Genomic DNA, 19299 nt, shown 5'->3' with positions numbered 1-19299 from the left:
GGTTATGCCTACACCAAGGCTGATTTTGATTGCTACTTTCAAGAGATTGAGGCGTCCGACATTGTATTAGCATATTATCTTCGTAAAGCAGACTTCAGGAAGTGGGCCCAAGCTTATTCTCCTGCTAATCGCTTCAACATCATGACGTCAAACTTGGCCGAATCTATAAATTATTTGCTGAAAGTGAGTCGTGAGTATCCAATTGTCTGTCTTTTTGACACTATTAGGATGATAATGACTAAGTGGTTCACTGAACGACGTGAACAAGGAGTTCGTCACATGCACCCTGTCACTCTCGAAGTGGGGAACAAGATGAAGGAGCTATATGATTTTACGTCTCGCTTCATTGAAGTTTCCAAAATAAATGATTCAGAGTTTGAGGTTAAGGGAGATACAAGAGATCAAGTGGTGAATTTTCAAACAAGGCATTGTTCATGTTTTGTGTTTGATGTTGAGAAGTTTCCTTATGCTCATGCAATTGCCGCTGCAAAGTCTGGGAATAAGCACGAAAATGATTATGTCGATGAGTTTTTATCCAATGAAAGGTGCGCTCTCTCAGCCATTGTGGTAATACATCAGCACGTTTATATATATTTATAAAATTGATCAAATCTATAAGGTTTTATAAATATTGTTCTACAACACTTCTTTTTCATTTCTCTGTCTTGATTGTACCTTTATTTAATTCTCTTAATTTTCTTATTAGGTTTACACTAGCATATTCAGAGAGTGTATATCCTGTTGGTGATAAAACATATTGGGATATTCCTCCCTATGTAGCTTCGTTTGTTTGTCGCCCTCCATCTACACGCTTTTCTAGTGGCAGGAGGAAAAAAAAGAGGATACCAAGTTCGTGGGAGTATGGAAAATATCGGTCCATATCCAAACCATCACACAAGTCTTACAAATGTAGCAGATGTGGACATAAAGGACACAACAAAGGTAGTTGTGTAAGGCCTATTTGATAACAGAATAGTATAATAACTTGTGTGCAATTGATTATTTTATATGATGTTATAAGATAGAATTGGAATCGCATAGCTTTTGGGGGACCTTTTACTATTACATTTATTGTTTTATAATACTTTATAAAGTTTATAGGTGTCTAATAGAAGTTATGTTCCTTTTATTTTTACATTTATCATTTATAATGCTTTATAAAGTTTACAGGTGTCTAATAGAAGTTATGTTATTTACTATACGAAATGTGTGGTTACATAAACCACCCTTTATAAATCATTAGGATTCTTATTAATTGTAGAAATTATATGTTCGTTTGATATCTTAGCTTACCTGCATGAATATAAATAAAATATGTTTCCTTAGCAAAGGATTAAGGTACAAACCAAAAAATATTTTCCTCATCATGGAGGATTAAGGTACAAACCAAAAGATGTTCTTCATTGAAGACATCATCAAAAGATAACACTCAAACTGAAAAAGTTCCATAGATATTTGTTAAAAGCACTAAAAAACTGAAAGAGCTTCATTTCTTCAAATTCGCGATGCTTCTAATCGGCTTTTTTAAAATCTTCCAAAACACTTCCTATCACATCATCAGCTGAATCTTTCTCAAATTGTTTCTTTTGTTTTTTCGATTTGGGGGTGCCAACATTGTGTTCCTTTATAAGCTAACAATTAAGAAAATCAGAAATGATAATTGGATGTAGTCAAATGAAATTTGAAAACCGTTATACATAGAGAGATATTTAACTTATTTCCTCTTCCATGTTTCTTTGTAAACTTCACGTGCTTTTTAGATGCATCCTCATTCCCTTCTCCATCCTTCAATTTTAATGACACAATAAGTAAAGTTACATAGAGCATATTAAACATTTAAAAAGTCAATCAGTTTATAAAGACTTATAAATCAGCTTACTTCATTGGTTTCTGCATGATCTTCTACTTGTTGTTGTACTTCACGTGGGGTTGTTACACCTTTCTTCTTTCCCTGATATTACAAGACAAATAAATAACTTAGCAACTTCGAATTTAATAACAGCCTTTGTAAATCAGAAATGATAATCAGAAAGAACATTTTATAAACTATTATACACAGAGAGATATTTACCGTAGTTACTCTTTCACTTTTCCTTGTAACCTTCACGGGCTTTTCATATGCATCCTCATTTTCTTCTCCGTCCTTCAATTTTGATGACACAATAAAAAAAGTTACATAGAGTATACTAAACAGCATTTTATAAAGCATTATACACAGAGAGATATTCACCTTAGTTCCTCTTTTACTTTTCCTTGTACCCTTCACGGGCTTTTCAGATGCATCCTCATTTGCTTCTCCATCCTTCAATTTTGATGACACAATAAAAAAAGTTACATAGATTATAATAAACAACATTTTATAAAGCATTATACACAGAGAGATATTTACCTTAGTTCCTCTTTTACTTTTCTTTGTACCCTTCACGGGCTTTTCAGATGCATTCTCATTTGCCTCTCCATCCTTCAATTTTGATGACACAATATATTATACTAAACAACATTTTATAAACCCTTATACACAGAGAGATATTTACCTTTCTTCCACGTTTCTTTGTACCCTTCACGGGCTTTTCAGATCCACTTTCTTTAGCACCGACGTCCACATCTGTATTGACTTTTGTATCATCCTCTTGTTGTTGCTCCTCTTCCTCTTGTGTCTGTTTCTATTTCAATAAAAGGATTACATATTTATAATGATTTATAAATTTAAAACTATTGTTCAGTTTATAAAGATTTATAAATCAGCTTACTTCATTGGTTTCTGGATTTTCACTCTCTTTAGCACCGACGTCCACATCGTCTTCTGTATCATCTTCTTCTTGTTGTTCCTCTTCTTCTTGTGGCTGTTCCTATTTAAAAAAAATTACATATTTTTAATGATTTATAATTCTAAAACGGTTTTCAATTTATAAAGGGTTATAAATAAGCTTATTTTATTGACTTCTGCGTCATCCTCTTGGTGTTGTTCCTCTTCCTTTTGTGTCTGTCCCTATTTCAATAAAATGATTACATGTTTATAATGATTTATAAATTTAAAACGATTGTTCAGTTTATAAATATTTATAAATCAGCTTACTTCATTGGTTTCCGGATTTTCACTCTCTTTATCACCGTCGTCCACATCGTCTTCTGTATCATCTTCTTGTTGTTGTTCCTCTTCTTCTTGTGGCTGTTCCTATTTTTAAAAAAAAAAGATTACATATTTTTAATGATTTATAATTCTAAAATGGTTTTCAATTTATAAAGGGTTATAAATAAGCTTACTTCATTGACTTCGACTTCTGCATCATCTTCATTTTGATGTCCTACTTCACGTGGAGGTCTTACACCATTCTTCTTTCTCTAATATTACAAGAAATAAAAACTAGCTTAGCAATTTCGAATTTAATAACAGCATTATAAAATATCAAAAACAAAATAACCTTAGCGATTTCCTTTCTTTTGGCATCTATATAAACTCCTAAAACTTCATTTTCATCAAGTTCATAATCGGCATTCTGTCCATTTACCTGAAAAATTATATGTGAGCTCACACACATTGTATTAAGAATATGAAGACGTTATAGATAACAAACCTTGGTTTTTGTGGCGGCTTCAGTTTCTTTTGACTTCTCAGTTTCCTGTTACAAGTTAGAAGTCATATGAATCTTTCTTTTCATTTACAACACGAAACAAATATAGAAAGTAGTTTACCTTCACAGTTTCTCCACGAATGTTCAAAAGACCTTCAAGGTACTTCACTCTTTCTTCAAGAGACACTACCTTATTAGTGAGGAATTCAATCTTTTCTTGATCAGTTGCATCAATCCCAGGAACAGAATTATTTTCGTCCACTTCAGCTTCAGCAACGGCAATGTCGACACTTCCATTGACCCAATCTTGTCTCTTCAAACAATATCCTCTTTTGACAAGATCAACAACTCTTCCAAATTCACAGTCAACATCTTCAACCAAGTCGCTATGCAATCCGGGATCTCCAAGGATACATTTGACATCAACCTAACAAGTGTTTGCATATGATCAAACAATCGGTAAAAGAAGAATGCAAAGACTAAAACAGTTTTATAAAACATTATAAACGGTTACCTTCTCCATTTTGTCGAATCTGTTAATCTCCTCAATAGTAAGCGCTTTGGTTTCTTTCCAATGCAAGCACAAGGGAAACTGAATTTCATCATCGCTAATACCAAAGAAGGTGCCTAGTTGATTCACAGAAGATAACGCCCAGAGCTGAATCGCATATATAAAGCCACAAATCACATATTGATTATTCTCCGTCAGCTTTACCTATGTAAAGCTCTTCACTTCTTTCAGTAAATAATTAAAGGCCAAATTCCCCCAGGGATACTTGCAAAACTTTTTGAAATTTCTAGCTCTAAGCAGACGCTCTTCTGGTATACCTGTCACCGGATTGTTTGCCATCAACATGCCTTCCACAAGGATTGTAGCTCCCAATCTTAATCTCTGATCAACAGTAAGCTCTGTACTCTTTTCGACAAGTAGTTTAAGCAAGGTGTTTAGAGTTTGATTCTTGTTCATCCATGGATCTTTCTTCTTCTTTTTTGTTGCTGAAGTCTCGGCTTCATCTTCATCTTTATCAACAACACAAGGCAGACCCGTTGTCAAGTGTAATTCTCTTAGAGAAAACCTCATTAGTTGTTCTCCAAAAGTAAACCACAAACCCTTCTCGCCTATATCAATTCTCCTTAAGAGTAAGTGATGAATCAAATGCCTTGAAAACACCATATGCTTCTGCCTCCTTCCCATCTTAATTACCGGAGCCAAGAATGAATCTTCAAGCTTCTTGAATTCTTTGCCCAAAAGGGTTTCAACTTTACCAACCAACTTCAGATTGGAGCGCTTGTTAATTCTTTCCAATACGACTCCTTTTGTACCAGTTTTGGAGATTCTTTTTGGCAACGCAATCTTGTCATTAGACTCACTCATCGTTTCACCTGACAAAATTCAAAATCGCAATGTCAAAGATATGTTTTATAATGACTTATAAAGGTTTTGTTTATCAACACTTGTAAATCATAATAGATCATTCTAAAATCGATTAACCACATCAAAAACGAAATAACTAGCAATGAAATATATCGCAAATGACAAAAAAAACCCCCTAATCTACTCTATTCCAAGTTACGACATACTAAACATTAGGTAGATCGAGAAGAAGAATCGCCAAGAAGAAAAAATAACATTACCGGAGTTGAGAGAAATCGATGCTAATTGAAAACCACCAGTGAAGAGTAGGTTTTTGTAATCAAAGAAATGGAGAAGGGCGGATATAAAAACAGATGAAAAGGTGCGGTTTTGGATTTGTATCGGAACAGATGCGAATGGAGGAAGACGATGAAAGGTCCCGTCTTTTTATGCTTAATTTGTTGATGGTTTTATTTTTAAGGCCCAATTTTGATTATCAGTTTAAGGCCCAGTTATATATATGGTTTAATGCTTAGAAAACAATACTATGGTTTTTATAAACTATTATAGATTTAGAAGCTCTTGTAAAGTTTTTATATGCTCTTATAAATTATTTATTGGGCTTTATAAATTATTATATATAGATTCATAAGTCTTTATAAATTGGCAAAATTTGTAAACCATTTTATACACATTTATAAGTCTTTTAAAATTATTTATAGACCTTTATATATTATCTTATAACTTATTTCATAAATCTTCATAAATCATTATAAATTGTCAAATTTATTTTTAATATAGATTTAGAAGCCCTTGTAAACTATTTATATGCTCTTATAAATTATTTATTGGACTTTATAAATTATAATATATAGATTCGTAAGTCTTCTTAAATTATTTATAGACTTTTATAAATCCTAATTTACATTTTACCTCGTGGTATCTCTTGAGGGTCTATGATCGGAGTGGCTATATCATCCATCATAACATCTGATTCATGAGGTAATGGTAACTCCACTACCTACACATCATTCATTAGTAAAAACATATAGTGTAACGATAAGAAAAAGAAACCTATGACAACACACAAGGGGGTGATAGTTTAAAACTTACATCTACGGGTTCATGGTTTTGTGTTTCAGTCTCAGTGGCTTCTAAAAAAGAAGTGTTACTGTGGCTCTCTCGAGAGGATTTGATTTGGGTGGCATCATCATTCACCGTATCATCTTTATCGGATTTTAAAGCAAGTCTGTTACTAGGGCTCTCTTGAGCGGGTCTGATTGGTGTGGCAGCATTATTTTCAAATTCTCTCTGAAAAAATGGTGTAGGAAGATTTTAAATTGCACCAAAAATGAATACAACTTATGTGTGAGAAAATACCTCATGTGCGCGAATCCAACTACCACCACCTAGCCACTCCATTGACAGTCTAATCTCAGTATAATTAAAAACAGCATCCTCTTTTGTGGCAGCGAAATACACTTTGTATTTGTTTTCAAGGAGAATTTCCATCACTCGACCTTTGCGCCATCCATGTGTAACAACCACTTCAACATAGTCGTTCAAACTGTACTCTGTACAAAGATTTCGGGGAGGAGATGGCCTTATTTTGCAAATATCAACTATTAAATATTTTCCTTCTGCTTCATCACTCGAATTTGGTGAGATTGTACATCTTTTGATTAGAAATTTTCTTCTATCATCTCCTTGTTTCCGAACCTCTGTAATTACCAATGCTCGGACCCAAATTTTTTCCTTTTCACTTTCACTAATTTCACGGGTCATTTCCACCAACTTTCCTCTTCTAAACATGTGTTGACTCAATACCTTCAATTCCAAAACAATCATATATAAGCTAAAGCCCTCAACAATTCAAAATTTTAGAACTTAAAACATACAAAGAAAACAATACCTTGTTTTTGCTTTTGACCCATTTAGAGCCGATCCAATCAGCATGAGGTCTCAGTTGGCTTCTGATGAATCTCATTATGTCTGGTGGATCATCAAAGTAAACCAAAAACTACCATCTGGCCTTTCAACTACGATAACACCAGTCCACCAACCATTATTAAAATAAGCATCCACCACCGACCCTTCCTTGAATACGACACCCTCATTCAGACACTCTGGCGGGACTGGCCGAATAAAACTTCTTTCAATAGTTTCCTTCAAAGGACTTACACCATCTTCGTTGAACATAGTTTTGTAACAAACCCGAAGCTTTTTTTCTTTTACTCTCGTCGGATTTTGCTCGAGGATAGCTCTATACCAAGAACCTTTGAACCCATCTTCTTGAATAGATACTTCTACTTCAAAATCTTTGGCAATAGACAAAAGATTTCTTTTTTTCTTCAAATTATTCTTCATTGGTTACTCCTGAGAATGAATCGGAAATCCAGAGCACAAAAAAAAATCAAGAAAAGAAAGAAAGTAGGTGAATAAAGATCAAATGAACGACATGCATCCAACAAACTGAAACAAATTGAGATTTTAGATAAATCAATTAGGTTCCATACAAAAATTCAATTCGATTTTGAAGTGTATATACAAAAGCAAATAGGAATTTCAATTTGATCTAAATTGAATATAAAAAATCAAAAGAGAATACAGAGAATGTTCTTGAATTAACTTTTGCTAAAATCGATTCAAGTTGAATTGGAACTGAAACTGAAACAGATTGAGATTTTTAGTCAATCAATTAGGTTTCAAACAAAAATTCAATTCAATTTAGATTGTTTATTCAAAATTGAAGATGAAACTCAATTACCTTTGCCACGATAATGATTCAAAATGGGGAAGATTGTTGAGTTGATTCTTCTTCTTGGAATTTACGGACATAGAAAACGATGAAGAAATGATAGAAAACAATAAAGCAAAATAAAAAACGTTTCATAGTGGAGAAGATGAAGATGTGGCGCGTGAGAAGAGTTAAATTTAATGTTTTGCCATCCCTTTTGGTAAATGATAAAAAAACAGATAAATCGCTGAGGTCATGGGTCGAACACGGGATTCCGTCTAAATTGAAATTTAAAGTAACCTCAGCTTACCACTAGACCATATTACATACTCGTTACGATTAGCACGTATACTCGTATTGTTGTTTACATATCATTATTTTTGTATATAATATTGTAAACTGATTTAGAAGCCTTTATAAATTACTTTTAATAGATTTATAAGTCTTTATAACCATTAAATACGCCTTTATATATCCTAAACTCGATTGATTTTACAAGAGGTAAAAAAACCAGTTTTGTTTTTTATCTTATATAAATTTATATGCCCTTATACATTATTTTATACAGATTTATAAATCATTTTGGTTGTTTATACAACTTTATAAACCTTAATTCTTTTTTGTTTTATGAACTGATGAGCTCTTGAAAAACGATATATAAATCTTTATAACTTTTAAATACTCCTTTATATATCTTAAACTCATTTAATTTCACAAGAGGTAAAAAAACCAGTTTTAATAAGGTCTTATAAAGCTACTAAGATATAACTTTTGTAATAAACCATTTTGTTTTGATTTTATAAGAGGTTATAAACGATTTGTAATAATGTGTTATAAAGCTGCTGAAATACAAATTTACCATTGAACTTTCTAAATTTAAGCAAAGCCATAAATCCAAGTCATAAACTCATAATACTCATAATACTCAGAATTCTACAAACAAAGTTTACCAAACACGCATAAAACAGATAGTTGTTCACACATAACTATAAGCAAGCGATAAAGTTTTTGTTCATTCCCACATTAGTATTCATTGTAATTCCGAGAAGATATCAACCGCCAACTTTTTTCGGATGATTGCAATTTTTTCTTCACTCAGCTTTGTCAAGTCCACTATACGCATTGCATGGCACTCTATCAGCTTCAATGCATAAACTCCATTGTCGTCTATTTTAAGAACCTTAAACAAAAATGTTTTAGTAATATATTAGCAGATAAATTATAATATAAGTTATTTGATCTTAAGAACCTGGATACAAATCTAACATGAAGATTTATAAGCGGTTATAAAGATGTTACCTGTGGGAAACCTTCAGATACAATTTTTATCGAGAACTTGCTTATAAATTACCTTTTTATAGATTTATAAGTCTTTATAACTTTTAAATTCCCCTTTATATATCCTCGTATTGATGTTTACATATCATTATTTTTGTATATAATATTGTAAACTGATTTAGAAGCCTTTATAAGTTACTTTTTTATAGATTTATAAGTCTTTATAACCATTAAATACGCCTTTATATATCCTAAACTTGATTGATTTTACAAGAGGTAAAAAAACAAGTTTTGTTTTTTATCTTATATAAATTTATATGCCCTTATACATTATTTTATACGATTTATAAATCATTTTGGTTGTTTATACAACTTTATAAACCTTATTTCTTTTTTGTTTTATGAACTGATGAGCTCTTGAAAAACGATTTATAAATCTTTATAACTTTTAAATACTCCTTTATATATTTTAAACTCATTTGATTTCACAAGAGGTAAAAAAACCAGTTTTAATATGGTCTTATAAAGCTACTAAGATATAACTTTTGTAATAAACCATTTTGTTTTGATTTTATAAGAGGTTATAAACTATTTGTAATAATGTGTTATAAAGCTACTGAAATACAAATTTACCGTTGAACTTTCTAAATTTAAGCAAAGCCATAAATCCAAGTCATAAACTCATAATACTCAGAATTCTACAAACAAAGTTTACCAAACACGCATAAAACAGATAGTTGTTCACACATAACTATAAGCAAGCGATAAAGTTTTTGTTATTCCCACATTAGTATTCATTGTAATTCCGAGAAGATATCAACTGCCAACTTTTTTCGGATGATTGCAATTTTTTCTTCACTCAGCTTTGTCAAGTCCACTATACGCATTGCATGGCACTCTATCAGCTTCAATGCATAAACTCCACTGTCTTCTATTTTAAGAACCTTAAACAAAAATGTTTTAGTAATATATTAGCAGATAGATTATAATATAAGTTATTTGATCTTAAGAACCTGGATACAAATCTAACATGAAGATTTAATAAACGGTTATAAAGATGTTACCTGTGGGAAACCTTCAGATACAATTTTTATCGAGAACTTGCTTGTATCCATGCTGACATCTCTGAAGAAGTTGCGAAACATGAATGGGAGAGCCATCGCATATGCATTAACGTAAGGGACCAAACTCGCATCTGTGAACTTCATCGCTGCACAATTGAATGATGTGATACTTCTCTTCTCCAAGTTGACTACAACTCCAAGCCAATACTTCTCTGCTACTGCAATGGCCGAATAGAGGAAGTTAATATTCTTCTCTATGTTGTACTTGTCAAAGCCTGCTCCAAATTGGAAACATTTCTTGTCATCTAAAAACTCATCATAAAACTCATCTATTTCTTCAAGAAACTTCACTCCAACAACTAAGGCAGTTTTGTTCAGAAACAAATCTGGATTGTTTATCTGTCTCAGTTTCAGCAACTCAAAACCTGCTTCAATATGCTGAAACAAAAAAAACAAATACTCATAAAAGCGATCGTATAGTTTTATAATGAAGATTAATATAAATTTATAAGGGATTATAAAGAATTTTTGTTCACATATAGTCTAACCGTTTTTGAAAGCTTTTTTCCCGGAGTTTCAATATCCGAAAACCACTTTGTGTTTACTATCTCTTGATTGATTCTCAGCTTCCTACATTGGACACTCATACTTTTTATGTAGGTATCTAGTTTCACCTCATGAAATATATAGTTTCTTATAAAATAAAACTTACTTTCTTTTGTATGACATTTTCCATTCTCTCATTTTTTTCTTTTCTTGTTTTATCAACTGGCTCAAAGGGATGAAGAATCGGATGTTTCTTCCTTGCTCCTGTAAACGGTGGTTGTGTATGAATGGATGGTATTTGACCTCTTTCACTTCTTCTTAGTGGAACATTATCTGTATCAGCTTTAAACTTCTTCTGAAGTGGAGGCTCAACATCTTCGTTTACCTACAGACCAAAAAAAAATAGTTTTTACAAAGGGTTATTATGTCTACAAAATAAATCAATACTCATAAAGTTTGAAAAACAAACCTGGCTGTCTTGTTGTACCAATCTCTTTTTAATTTTCATTAGAGGTTGGAAAACAGGAATCTCACAAACATCTCTCATAAGAACCTGATTCATGCAAATCGTTTTTATATAATTGTTTAAGAGGCCTTAACGATCATGAAATAGTTTATAAAGCTTTATAAAATACCTCATTTGTACCCTTTCCACTATGACTTTCTTGGGAAAGGAGATCAAACTTAGAAAACGTAAATGTTGGATTAGGCGATGAAACCTTCAGACAAAATATTTGAAAATTAGATGTTTATGCTATATACATTAAACTTTTACAAGGCCTTATAAAATATATTAATTTTGTACCCTTGTATCAAAGTTTGGAGTATTGAATGTTGGAGTAGGCGACGTAACCTACAAAAGAAATAAGAAATTCAATTTGCCTATCACTAAATCAAAAAATTTATAAACCTTTATATCCTGTTTTAGATTCATACCTGCGACGTTTGTTTCAAGCAACTTTCTGATTCAAGTTTTTCCGTGTCTTCGTCTTGAGTGATTTTTTGTGTAGTTTCATATTCTCCAAGAATATTCTCTTCTTCCTTTTGATGCTCTGTACCAGATTTCGCTTCTTCATCACATATCTCTTCTTCATTTTCATCAGCCAGTGCACTTCTTCCATCCCCAGAGTTTGCTTCTTCAGCAATTGTATCTTCTTCATTTTCATCATCTGGTGCATTTTTTATCATCAGAGTTTGCTTCTTCATTAATTGTATCTTCTTCATTTTCATAATCTTGTGCACTTCCTCTATCACCAGAACTAGCTCCATTTTCAAAATCTTCTTTGTTTGGTGAACCGTCGTTAAACTTCAAAAAAACAAGTGAAATCGTTAGAGAGGAATAACACGTGAAATTTGATAAGTGATTGGTAAAATTGAATTGGTTACCTTAACTCCTAAAACATTATGGATTATCACTACTCGCTTATCCAAATCACGAACCATTTGGATTAGCTTATCAAGTTTCTCGCTGTTAGACATGGAATGATTTTTATCTTTTCTTTGCTCCTTATCCTTTTGATACTGTTCATCTTTATTTTCCTCTTCATCTGTCTTTTCCTCTTCATCTTTCTTTTCCTCTTCATCTTCTTTATGGTTCAGATCTTCACCATGCTCTGCATCTTCGTCTTTTGTCTTGCGTTGTTGACCTATATCTTCTGTTGCAACAAACATATCCACAAAACCTTTCTCTCAATCGCTTCTCCTCATTTTGTATCCTTGTTGAACTAGTTTCACAACACTGTGAAAGTCAGCATCGTCACTATGTGTTGCCCCCACCAAATGTTTGTACTCCTCAGCCAATCCAATCACTGTGCTAACCTCAACCTATAGAATAAATAAAAAAAATCTATGTAAACCTCTTATATATTAATTTATATAGTCCTTATAAAAGTACATTTACAATCTTTTATAAACACATGTCAAATTTACAATCCTACAAGACACCGATTTGTGGACCTTTTCAAGGAGTCCCTAGAAATCCACTTTTCAAACAATACAATACGAATATATTTATATACGCTTATAAAAACTCACATTGTTTATCTTCTCCAGCTCTAACACTTTAGTTATTGTCGGATGAGTCCCAATGTAGACACAACGGATCAGAAGAAGAGGATGTCTCGCATGGCTTTCCCAAAGATTTACCAAACATATTCACTGATGACATTGCCCACAGATTTATGGCTAGCGCAAAACCACTCACTTCATAACTATCTCCTGTCCAGGAACTTGCACTCAAACTTTTTACACTTCTCATCAAGATGCTATAAGCAGTTTTACTCCAAGCAATCTTGGGTGAGCGATAGTTCATATAACGCTGCAACCTGTCTCTCGGGATTTTAGAACTCGGGTTTTCTGCCATAATTACCGCTTCTGTGATTATTGCTGTTCCAAGGGATAATCTTTCTAGTGTTGGCATGCTTCGTGCTTTCTCTTTAAACATTTCATACAACGTTCTCACCTTAAACTTATCAATCTTGCCCAGCATCCAAATGTATGGCTTCTTCATTATTTTGAACTGCGGCTCTGTTATTGTCTGATCTTCCTCACAACGTAAGCCTGTTGTCAGATGAAATTCCCTTAGTGAAAACCTCATAGGCTGGTCCGGGAAAGTAAACCAGAGATCCTCTCCTTGCGTCAATACTATTCGCTGCATTAGAAAATGGAACAACTCTTCTGAAAATTGAACCCTATTCCTTTTAACCAACTTCAAAATGCTCCCAATGTGAGAGTTCTCTATCAAAGAAAACTCTTCTTTTCCTAATATATCTTCCTTCTTCTCGATATAATCAATCTTTGAGTGATGGATTATCGCTTTGGGATTATCTGGTGTTTCTACAGCTTCATAAACCCTCCCAGGCAATTTCAAGGTTGTGCAAAACTCGTTGCTATCCAACTGCAATACAAGACAACACTTCTTGAGTTCACGCATTTTATAATTACTTGAAACCCACATTTATAAAGGCTTATAAGTTTTCAAAAAAACTCAATGTTCACTATCGATTCTATTTCTCTTAGATCTAATTAGAAACATGACAATCCTCAACCAATGTTCTTCTATTTTCTTATAACAGAAATAACAAATTTAAAAATTTAGGAACTTACTTGTAGAGAATCGTGAAGATGAGAATCATGAATAGGAGAATCGTGAAGAGGAGAATCGTGTATAGGAGAATCGTGCAGAGGAGAATCGTAAGGAGTAGACGACATTTTTTGAGATTAAATTTTGAATCGTATAGTGTGATTGTTATTCGTCGTCACCGGATGCTCTTTCCAGAGAGACGTCGTGACTAGTGAGAGAGAAGACCTTTTCTCGTCGTCTTCTAGAGTGTCGCCGTTGCTAGAATCGCCGTCGTTCTAAAATTTAGATTTATAAAGAGTTATAAATTTTCAAAAACTTAATGTTCACGATCAGAAATCTTTCTCTTAGATCCGACTATTAATAGATTTCACTTTCTCTTAGATCGAAACAGTAAAATCTTAGAAAATTACTTACAATTTGTGATTCTTGCTAGATCTCGCCGTCACTCGATCTCGTCTGTTTCGAGGATGAGAGAGGATATACTCGATTTCGTCACCGTAGTCGATTTCGTCACCGTCGTCGCCGTCGTAGTTCTGTAATCTCTTCGCCGTCGTCGTCGTAGTTCTGTAATCTTGTCGCCGTCGATGGCGAGAGAGATTCGAGAGAGAAGGTTAGAATTGTGAGGGTTATTATTGTCTTTCGGCTACTAAACAATTAGGTATTTCTGAAAATGTCCTCCTTCTAAGTGTATATTTGAAAACTGGTACTCAACAAAGTATAAAAGTATAACTCCCCCTTTTTTTGATAAATATTTTAAACAATTATTGACAACTTAATATTTAGATTTTAAACTTTGCATTGAATGTTTTTAAAATTATAAATTATTAAAACTATTAAACATCGCATAAATGTTTTATTGTTAGCATTGATTTAAAATTTTTGTTATAAAGAAATACAAACGATCAAAAATAATATGAGTATAAAATATTTTTTAACAGATGTCAACATTAAAAATATACTATATATCTATGTTAATATCATTTAAATTTAATTTTATAACATATAAAATAGAAAAAAAGTGTTTGTCTGGATAAATAAAATTTATGTAAGTATTTGTACCAATTTAATTATACACGTAATAGTTACTAAATTTTTAATTATTCAATATATATTTATTATTTCATAATATGTAAAAAATATATAATACTTAAAATTAAATTTTATATAATATTCATTATGTTCAAGGCGCGTATCTTAGGAGGTGTTATTGGTTTATATATTTTGATTGATTTAGAAATCCATATAGCATTTATAAATCCAAGTAAAATATGCAAATCCGGAGGTTTTTCCTCGGATTTGAGTCTTTGTATTTTTAACTAAAAAATCAAAACAAATCCATTCAAATCCATTATAAAATCAAATATATTAGTAAATCCTTACGATTGAATAACACTTGATTTGATACAGAATTTATGAATCATTAAACCAATAACACATGATTTTAATACAGATTTGAAAATCATAGAACCAATAATACTAGATTTAGTTCGGATTTTCAAATCCATTAAAATATAACAACCAATAACCCCTACTTAACCTAATACACAATATTTCACTATTCATATTTTTGGATTGAGGGTACTTGTACAAATATCAAGCTAATTCTTAAGGAAAAGTAAAAATACATAAATGATAAACGGCATATTCACATTTTCGAAAAAAAAAAAGAAGTAATTCTGCCAAATACATAACATTTGCAGTAAAACGTAAAAATAAGAATTCATATTTTCATTTTCTATAGTTAGATTATAAAAACTTTGTTTGTTCTAATAGTAAATTTTTGTTGTTCAGCTTTTTTTTTACTAAAATTGTTGTTCAGCTTTTTACAACTCTACTTTTAGTTTATTTAACTAGATTACCACCCGCACAACCGTGCGGGTATATATTTTCACATTTATATATATAGATATTTGTTTTACATAATTATTATATATTTTTAATGTTACTCACATATTTAAATGTTTGTATAATTATGCCAAATATAATAATTTTATAGTTTTCATACTGTAAATTAAAATCATCACATATATATGTTGCTTATTATATATTTGTCCTATTGAATTTACGTTTGATTACAAAAATAATTTTTTTTATGCATGATACAACATATATGCAAATAATTTTTTATTTAATTTATTATAATCATGATTCGTAATTCAAATCGCTAGATATTTTTAGTAATTTTTAATGTTTATTAATTTTATATAATAAATTACTGTATATTAAAAAATTTAAGATAAGAGAAATTTTTATACATGTATTATATAGTTTACTAATATTAACCCGTTATACCAACATATTATATTTTTAGCATAAATATTTTTCATAAAATATTTTATATTTATGAAAATAAAATATGTTAACTTATCAATTTAAAATAAGTTTATCATATTTTGTTCAATATAACGTTTTTATTTTAAAATGATAGATATTATTATAAAATTGATAAAATAGGATTTAATTTTATTCTTTTAGTAACATTTCATTACTAATTAAAAAAATTAGTTGAAAATATTTATATTCAATTTATGACATTAAGATCTTATTATAATCTTTTTCAAGAGATTTGTTAGAATTTTAATTTTTTTTTAAAAAAAATTAAAAGATATTATGATTAAAGTAGTTAAAAATATTATATATATTAGCATTAGTGATATACATTTAATAGAAAATTTAAATGATGGTCCAAATAAAAATATCACTCATCAAAAAATCATGATTTTTATTTTATTAGAAAAAAAAATGAAAAAATTAAAATAGAAATAAATATTTATTTCTAACAAAATCTTTAAAAATTATTAGTAAATGTATTTTTGAAATAATTAATTTCATTTTATTTAAATTTTCGTTTATAAACCAAACCTATATTTAATTTTAATTTTTAATTATATTTTATGATAATTTAAATTAAAACTAACTATTTTTCGAAAGTAAATTTAAAAAGATTCTAAGAAGATTTTAAAAAGATTTTGTTAGAACATTTTAAATATATTCATTTGTATTTCAAATAAAAAGATAAAGATATTAAAAGATATAATAATGAACTTATGTAAAATATGATATTTTTTAGGAATGGTCCAAACTAAAAAAATCACACATGAAAAGAAGTAATGACTTCTGTTTTAATATATTAGATTTACAAGTTTCTGGTTTCATTGATTATATTTTATAATTGAGTTATAATGCGATTCAATCATTTTTGTTCCTTAATGTTTTAAATTCCAACTTGTTAGTATACCATTTGGTACCTTCTGTTGAATACAATGAACTGGAAATATAATCTAGGGTTGAAAAAAGAAGATATTTTAGTTTACTATCGTGGATCGAGGTGGACGTTGCACATAACGCTTTTTCTTTGAAGTTCGATTTGGCAAAGGACATAATGATATGATACATAAATGTTAACAGCAAAACAATTGTGTTAATATAATATTTTAGTTTACTATCGTGGATCGAGGTGGACGTTGCACATAACGCTTTTTCTTTGAAGTTCGATTTGGCAAAGGACATAATGATATGATACATAAATGTTAACAGCAAAACAATTGTGTTAATATAATATTCCAAATATAAATATCAAAAATTATTATATTCTGGAAAAAAATATTTATGTATTTTTACTTTGGTTATTAACAAGTTGGTGCCAACTATGTAATAGTATAATGTTGTTTACGCACAAAAAATATTCATAGTATAATGTTGTTTACGCACAAAAAATATTCATGCATAATTTTGTTTTGTTTTAGAAACTTTTAGTTATAAAAGCACTTTTACATTTTGAAAGGCCTTTTAGTCCAACGGTTTAACTAAGATTTATTAGTGATTCTACTCCAAGAAGTTTGTGGTTCAAACCCCCGAAAAAATTCAAATTATGCGGATTATAGAAAAAAAAAAATTTCAAAAACTTTTCAGCATGGTGCATGGTATACCATCGGACATGAATCTCATAGGACGGTTCGGAGTGGCGTAGTCAGACGTTAAAAAAACTAACAATTCAGTAAACCTTTGAAAACTAACTAAAAATGTAAATATGTAACCACTTATGTTTATTTTAAACTTAATGAATATCAACTATTCATCCAAAAGTTATAAACTTTTTTTTTCACTTCTTCTCGTTATATTTAGGTGATGATTGTTTAGTTAGTTTTTAGTTTTTAGTTTTTAATTTTTGGTTTTTGCCTTTTAGTTTTTAGTTTTTGGTTTTTGGTTTTTGGTTTTTAGTTTTTGGTTTTTGATTTTGCAGTAACTTTTGGTTTTTTGAAAAACTTGAATGGTGCTTTTAGATTTAGATTTTGTTTTCAAAGTAAAAAAAAGAATTAATAAAAAAAATTAAAAAATTACTATTATCACTAAAAATAAATAATTATATATTAAAAATTATGTTTAAAATAAACAACAAAAACAAACTGTTATAAAATTAAAACGACTATCTAAACAAACTGTGACATTACTGAATCAATAAATAAAAAAATTAACTATTTATATTTTATCAATAAAAATATTTAGATTGGTTTATTTTTTATTTAAAAATAATAATCATGTTAATATATTAATACATAAATATGCAATTATTTTAATAAGAATAAAAGAAATAAAAAACCCACGTACAATATTTAAAAACCAAGACTACAAAAAGTTAATATATTAATACATAAATATACAAATAATTTAATAAGAATAAAAGAAATACAAAACCACGTACAATGTTGAAAAACCAAGAAAATCTGGTTTTTGGTTTTTACTTGAAAATCTGGTACAATAGTTATTCACAAAATATGGTTTCCCTATATTTTAGGGAATCCATTTTCTCAAAATCTTGATTGGCAAAAAGATAGTTTTTTGAAAAACAAAAACCAAAAACTGTTTCAAAACCACAAACCATCAAAATACGTAAATGTAACATTGTTATAACCATCAGCAGCAATAGAGAGAGAATCTTCACCGGCAACCTTGTATTTGGCCAAGTTATTGCCACAAACCTCGAGTGTGCACCAGTAAAGCTAAAGCTTCTAAATCTCATAAGACAAAAAAAGCTCCATAGGCTGGGTCGCTGGGATGGATATAAGAATAATCGAACAAATTTGAAGATTTTTTTTTTTTTTTTTTTTTTTTTTTTTAACCAGGATGGGTTCGGACCTTCGGCCTTAATCCCCCCTAGGCCCGGGGCCGGCCTGCGCTGATACCGATAACATGGCGTAAAGCACCCCTCCCCATGGGAATCGAACTAGGGGTGCAATGAAACCTACTCCAAGCACTAAACCACTAGCCCAACGCACCTTGGGTAATTTGAAGATATTTTCTTGTTTATAAAAGTATTTTAACCTTTGTTTTCCATATGAAACTTCTTTCCTGTCTATGTTGTTACTATATTTGAAAGTGAAAAACAAAATTTGTTATATGTATTTTTGTGGTGTACTTTGCAGGGAGTAGAGAATAAGGTTGTTGCATTCATTAGTCCAAAATCTTTAGAAGCTGGAGACATAATCTTCCATGTAATGAAATCCATGTTCTCTTTTGTCATCTGTTTATAGAAACATGATTCTAATGCGATGAACATCCTTTTGTAAATAAATTATAGTGGATATACATATTGTGTAAAAAAGTTTCAATGTTCCTGATTTTTTTTGGTTCAACCCATTGAAATGTGATGATTAGTGTCAGTCTGA

The 19299-nt window shown here is 30.5% G+C and overlaps 1 protein-coding gene and 1 pseudogene across 1 annotated transcript; both read right to left on the bottom strand.

The window, feature by feature from the left end:
• Positions 1-1202: 1202 nt before the first annotated feature.
• On the bottom strand, positions 1203-13741 carry LOC125586416 (annotated as a pseudogene).
• Positions 1512-3995, bottom strand: LOC106442888 (chromatin modification-related protein EAF7-like). Its single transcript, XM_048755445.1, has 12 exons — positions 3936-3995; positions 3694-3885; positions 3576-3620; positions 3423-3509; positions 3265-3342; positions 2535-2663; positions 2390-2461; positions 2231-2302; positions 2072-2143; positions 1880-1951; positions 1750-1785; positions 1512-1631 (listed from the first exon to the last, which is right to left on the bottom strand). The coding sequence occupies exons 1-12, from the start codon at positions 3993-3995 to the stop codon at positions 1512-1514; spliced, it is 1035 nt and encodes a 344-aa protein (XP_048611402.1).
• Positions 13742-19299: the final 5558 nt, after the last annotated feature.

Source organism: Brassica napus, chromosome C4 (genome assembly GCF_020379485.1).
Source record: "Brassica napus cultivar Da-Ae chromosome C4, Da-Ae, whole genome shotgun sequence".
NCBI lineage: Eukaryota > Viridiplantae > Streptophyta > Magnoliopsida > Brassicales > Brassicaceae > Brassica > Brassica napus.
The sequence above is the reverse complement of the archived record's forward strand: the minus strand, read 5'-3'. Positions and strand labels throughout refer to the sequence as shown.

Coding starts and splice junctions, on each gene's coding strand:
- LOC106442888 (XM_048755445.1), bottom strand. CDS start 3,995: ATGTCAAATGTATCCTTGGAGATCCCGGATTGCATAGCGACTTGGTTG. Junction 3,343..3,422: donor AAAGAAAGGAAATCGCTAAG/GTTATTTTGTTT, acceptor TTGTAATATTAG/AGAAAGAAGAATGGTGTAAG. Junction 2,303..2,389: donor AAAGTAAAAGAGGAACTAAG/GTAAATATCTCT, acceptor TCAAAATTGAAG/GATGGAGAAGCAAATGAGGA.